This window comes from Epinephelus fuscoguttatus, linkage group LG1 (genome assembly GCF_011397635.1).
Source record: "Epinephelus fuscoguttatus linkage group LG1, E.fuscoguttatus.final_Chr_v1".
NCBI classification, from domain to species: domain Eukaryota; kingdom Metazoa; phylum Chordata; class Actinopteri; order Perciformes; family Serranidae; genus Epinephelus; species Epinephelus fuscoguttatus.
This window is the reverse complement of record NC_064752.1, coordinates 16,830,489-16,836,477: the sequence shown is the minus strand read 5'-3', so window position 1 is coordinate 16,836,477 and position 5,989 is coordinate 16,830,489. Positions and strand designations below refer to the sequence as shown.

Below are 5,989 nucleotides of genomic sequence, written 5' to 3'. Positions count from 1 at the left end.
GGAACGAGTTTTTCAAAATAAAATGGCTTCTCAACAGCATACAAATCTCTTTTTGTAGAAAAATTACTCTGTAACTATTAAATTAATCAAAATACAGTCATACACTCTGTCATATTTAACCATGAAAGTATTCTTGGTCTTGAAAACAGTAGTTTGACAAAACTCTCCAAACTTAAAGTGCACTAACCAGCTTTTCATGAGCTTTAAACAACGCCACAGGTTCATTATTAGTGGATGGAGTTTGTTTTGTGGGTATGGAGATGGCTCAGTCTGACTTTAACTCTACCCAAAGCAAATTGAACACTGTTTTTGTTCTTTATTTAGTACCTGTACATGCATGGTCTCATTTAAAAGGTGACACTAAAGTTTTCCCCAACAGTAAATTATACAAGTTTCAACCAGGTTTCAACACACTCGCCAGATTTTTTTTCTTGAAGAAAGATGCTGCAGATGACTGTAACTGGGAGGTATTAGCTGGTAAACACTATGGAACCAAAGTATGATAGCTCATCTAGTCCAAGCTCAAATTTCACAACAGTACTACAGAAAATGACTTTTTTTTTTTTTACACATGTTTTTCTAAGGGTGTGTCTAGGCATTTCCAAAAAGGATATTTTGGAGACTCCAAAGGACCCTTGGTAACTGTGATGACATACCTATGGTAAACAGGCAGCTATTCTTGAACGCTTCAATGTACAGTTATGATTTTGGGCTGACAATATCCTCTCAGGTATACAGAATCACTATCAGAATTACTGACACAGAATTACAGAAGCATGAACACATCAATATGCATTTTTGTAACTTTGTGCATAAAAAAGAGTAAAAACAAGTGTTATAGTGGACAAGCAGTTTGTATAAGAAATAACAGACATCAAACTATATACAAGTCTTTATACACACACATTTACAGCAACCAATTTCGCATTAATTCACAGTGAACTATCTACATCTATTTACATATCTGTCAATATTTGCATATCTGTTTACATATTGGGGGGCATAGGGCTCCTCTCCTGAGGAGGAACTGTGGTTACTCCACTGTATGTGGCTGCTTGCTTGCTGGGGTCTGGAATAGATGTTTGACAATAATGTGTAAATAACTGTCTCATGATTATTATGTATCTGTGGCACTTTTAGAACTGTGATATGGTTAAAGCTCTGGAAAGGCTATTGGACCTCAGGTTGTGATTGTTCTGTCAAATTAAGGATTGTGTTTTCTTTTTTATTTCTTATAGTAATGATTTATAAGAGAGTAAGGCAGTTTTGTGGCTGCATTATTTTATTATATGGTCTATAATGCAGTTCAGCACACTTAATCTTTAAGTTTGTCCCAGCTTTTGTGGGTGCTTTCAGTCTTTTCACTTGCCTATCAGATATGTTTGTGATTTGTTATTTTGCAGAACATCCTTGTCTTGTTGCACTTATTTCACTTCATTATTATTATTATTATTATTATTATTATTATTATTGTTTTGTTGTTGTTGTTGTTGTTGTCGCTGTCGTTGTCATTATTATTATTAGTAGTAGTAGTAGTAGTAGTTAGGCAAGGCAAGGCAGCTTTTATTTGTATAGCACATTTCATATACAAAGGAAATTCAAAATGCTTGGCAAAGCAATAGAATATAAAACATAATTAAGGATACAGAAAAGAGTAAAGAGGAAAAAAGATATAAAAGGTAAAAATAAGTACTTAATGATTTATAATTTAAAAAAAAAATCACCATTAAAACTAGCAAAAGTAGTAGTGGTAGCCATAGTACTATTTCTAATTAGTCCGACTTTTATTTTGAAGGTTAAAACAGTATGACGTTAAAGATAATGTTGACGTCACCACTAAACATTCTCACAATTTAATTAAAAATAATTATATGCCTCAAAATTGTGAATAATCATTCATTTACACCGTCTGCTCTGATTCCAACTCTCTGTGTTGTGTTAATTAACAACACAAACATATTAACATTACATTAATAATGATCAGTGGCGGCAGGCGAGACGCCATTTTTGGGCACGCCCACCACTGCTGTCGTCCTCTCGCGTCTCGTGACAGCGGCTAACGTTGTAGTAGTCAGCTGATAGCACCTCAACCGTCTCTGTTTATAAAAGCCATGTTATTTAGCTAGTTTAAAGACACGAAAATATTTGCGAATTAATCTCAACGAGCCCTGAAGATGTTGTCTCGTCTGCTGAAGGAGCACCAGGCGAAGCAAAATGAGCGGAAGGAGCAGCAGGGTGAGTGAATGGGTAGCTGGTTAGCTAGCATGCTAACAGATGCTAAAAACAAAGCTGATTGAGTGTGTTAAAAGGCCCCGTAGGTCCACTGTAGTACTGCTGATTTACCTGTCCGTGTGGGTCCATTATAGTGCTGATGGTTTGCTCTGCTGTGTTAATGTTTTTCTTGCACAGAGAGACGGCGGCGTGAAGCTATTGCTGCAGCCACCTGCCTGACAGAAGCCCTGGTAGATCACCTCAATGTTGGGTATGACAATTTCATCTCTTAGCCCCCTGCTGTTGTTTTTGTTTGTCTGCTGAGGTGTGGCAGACACACTGTTGTTGCATTTCATAGTTGCCTGGTAATGATAGTGATGGTAGTTTTAGGATTTGGACGTGGGATGTGTTGACACCTTGACACCCTCACAAAGTAGGGAGTAACCTGCCAGTAAAAGGTAAACACTACATTTAATTCTGTGAAATTAGTATATGAAACTTTTGCAACCTGACCCTCAAACACACCTTACAGAAGCCTGCACCTTTATCTAGCTTGAACTGTAGCTGTGAAATACCTGCACCAGCTAGGTGACTTTATTTATGTTGTTTAGGGCTGCAACCCCCGATTATTTTCATCATTAATTAATCCACCAAGTAGTTTTCTCGATTACTCATATGGCCTGTAAAAGGTAAAAAAAAAAAAAAAAAAAACCCACTCAAGTAGGTCTGTTATATATCTTTTTTTTTTTTTGGTCCAGTGAACACTCCAAAACCCACATACAATCAGTTTACAATAATATAAAACAAGAAAAAAAAATCACATTTTGAGAAGTTGAAAGAAGTGAATGTTTGGTATATTTGCTTGAAAAATGACTTAACCAATTAATTTATTATTATGGCCATTCATTTTCTGTCACTTGATTTAGCAATTAGTCTACTAATCATGACAGCTCTAATGTTATTAGGGCTGTACTAATGTTTATTTTCATAACTGATCAATCTATTACTTTTTAGGTTGAAGTTTTGTCAAAAATATATCAGAAAAAAGTAAAAATAATGAAAGAAAAAAAAAATGACAACCCATTGTGACATTTTCAAATGGCTTTCTATCTCCAAGCAACAGCCCCAAACCTGCAGATGTTTAATTTAAAATTAAAAAAACACAGAAATGGTAATAAATCCCCAGTTTTGAGAAGATGGAACAGCAAATGTATGGCATTTTTGCTTTGAAGGTGATTTAAATAGTGAATTGATTTGCAAATTACTTTTCAATTGATCTCTAACTGATAACATATATACTACCAAAATACTATTATTATTATTATTACTAGAATATTATTGCAAACTGTTGTTTTTGCCCTGTATCTATCTCTGTCTCACTTTTGCTCCCTGTCTCTCCCTCTCTGTAAATTTATTATGTTGATGTGTTCTGTAAACACGACATCTATTGCACGTCTGTCTGTCCTGGAAGAGGGATCCCTCCTCAATTGCTCTCCCCGTTTTTTTCCCCGTTAAAGGGTTTTTTTGGGGAGTTTTTCCTTATCTGCTGTGAGGGTCCAAGGACAGAGGGATGTCATATGTTGCTAAGCCCCCTGAGGCAAATTGTGATTTGTGATATTGGGCTTTATAAATAAAATTGAACTGAATTGAATTAAATTGAAAAATTGAAATCGACAAATCATTTTAGCGTTGCAGTATATGTTGTGCTTGACATACATTGCCTGTATAGACTGTCTAGGTTCCATGGTTCCTTAGCAGATTCCCACCAACCCACCAACAGCTCTTTCTGAGCTAATCAAAATACAGCAGCCCATTCTCAGCAGGGCAGAATTGGCCCCATGTGTGACACAACCAGAAATAGTACATTAAGACCGTTAACATTGTGAAAGTTGTGATGAAAGCAAGACAATCAGCTTAAAGAACAAGAGTGAGATGCAAAGACCATTGTTGTTCTGTTCCTGTATGTAAAGGATTATGACCAAAGTCCTTTACTGACATGGTAAGACTTAGTAAAGTTTAAATATTATGGTGTGTTTTCAGCGTAAATGGACAAATTAATGGCTTGAACTTTGGACTATCAAATACAAATTGCCTCTTACATGCCATAATTGACATATTGCTCCGTAATACTGTATTTTCATGTATTAGTGATACTGTAGCATTTCTCATTATTGTGTTCTGTTTCACTTTAGAGTTGCGCAGGCATATGTGAACCAACGTAAGCTCGATCACGAGGTGAAGACTCTCCAAGTGCAGGCGAGCCAGTTCTCCAAGCAGACTGCTCAGTGGATCAGTATGGTGGAGGGTTTCAATCAGGCCCTAAAGGTAAGACATACTGTATTGGCAAGCCATTAATCCAAAAACAAGGCCCTTATTTTTTTTATTGTAATACACAAAGACAAGGTCTGTAACAGGATATGAGGTCCTGAATGTCGTACCTAATGCAGTAGCAATCAGTACCACATTTAATTAAGCAGAATGTAATAAAAGTGGGTTCAGCACTACATTATATCGAGCACTATGACTCAGTAATATCACAAGTATTGTTTAATGCAGATTTAATATCTGCTGTCGTATCTCACTGTGCACCTTGTTCAAATAAAAATAATACCATTAAAAACATTTTTGCTGCAAATGGTGAGCGCAGTGACTGGTCAAAATATCTTCCAATTGCTTTATGGGGTTTACTAAAAGCAGATTAGGTTGACACAGGTCCTAGATCTGAGTGGATGTGACAGGTGGTGAAAGCAATTCCTGAATGGGTTTCCATTCCAAGTGCAATTATCCAACTTATATCATCCTCACAGCCTGTTGCTGGTGGTGACACTAATTCTGTCTCTATACTGTCTGTTGAACAGGAAATTGGGGATGTGGAAAACTGGGCCCGCAGTATTGAGATGGACATGAGGACCATAGCCACAGCTCTGGAGTACGTGCACAAGGGTCAACTTCAGTCTGCTTCCTCATAAACTTCACGGTGGGACATTCACAGCTGAAACTGAACACACTGGAATGAAACAGAATTCCAATTGACTCCAGTCAGCACGATGCAAACAGCAGTGACTTTGCTTGTCTGCATGCTCCTTTTAGTGGGCTAATGCAGATTGGTTACTGTGTTCAGAGAAATGTCAAAGTCTGAAATGGCTCTAACATCTGTTTAGCACTGAATTAAATTCAATCTGTAATTGGGGGGGAAAGAAAGCTATGTGAGTTTGGAATTTTGAAAGTGCCACATGTAAAAACTCAGTTCACCTGCTTGTTGTATGTTTAAGGGGTCTCCTAAAATTATGATCCCTAAATTATGTATGTATTTGGTTGTGTATTTTATGTCAATGTAAAGTGAGAACTTCACTGCTTTTGTCGGACAACTTTTGTTACCATTTAGAGATGGAACGGTATTTTTAATAAACGTAACACACTATTGTTTTTTCTTATCAAACAAGGCTGAATAGATTTAATCTACCACTGAAGTGTATGTTTATGTAAGGCTTCATAACAGCTGTTATGCAAAGTGGAATTAATAAGTACAAGGAAAAATTTGCATGAAGGACCTCGAGCAGGCTACTTAGAAAAATCAGGATCAGGTTTATTGCCAGGTAGTTTTTCATTTATGGTGCATAACAGTAAACATAGTGGGGAAAATGTAAGATATAAGACAGTACCGCAAACAGCCAAGAAGCATAAATAAAAATTAAAAGGAAAAAAAAAGACAATAAAAATGTGAAAACAAATACTGTGAAAAAAAATTTAAAAAAAAAATTGAAAAGTTTTCTGCAGG

General features: G+C 36.3%; 1 protein-coding gene across 1 annotated transcript; it reads left to right on the top strand.

The window, feature by feature from the left end:
- The first annotated feature begins 2,017 nt into the window (after window positions 1–2,017).
- On the top strand, window positions 2,018–5,639 carry bloc1s1 (biogenesis of lysosomal organelles complex-1, subunit 1). The gene is made up of 4 exons (XM_049588125.1): window positions 2,018–2,235; window positions 2,410–2,482; window positions 4,404–4,536; window positions 5,070–5,639. The coding sequence occupies exons 1-4, from the start codon at window positions 2,175–2,177 to the stop codon at window positions 5,178–5,180; spliced, it is 378 nt and encodes a 125-aa protein (XP_049444082.1). The 5' UTR covers window positions 2,018–2,174; the 3' UTR covers window positions 5,181–5,639.
- The last annotated feature ends 350 nt before the right edge of the window (window positions 5,640–5,989 follow it).

What these genes read in the sequence shown, in the direction of transcription:
- bloc1s1 (XM_049588125.1), top strand. Translation starts at nt 2,175, where the DNA reads ATGTTGTCTCGTCTGCTGAAGGAGCACCAGGCGAAGCAAAATGAGCGG. An exon ending in GTAGATCACCTCAATGTTGG is followed by an intron (nt 2,483 to 4,403) that starts GTATGACAATTT and finishes GTTTCACTTTAG; the next exon opens with AGTTGCGCAGGCATATGTGA. An exon ending in GTTTCAATCAGGCCCTAAAG is followed by an intron (nt 4,537 to 5,069) that starts GTAAGACATACT and finishes TCTGTTGAACAG; the next exon opens with GAAATTGGGGATGTGGAAAA.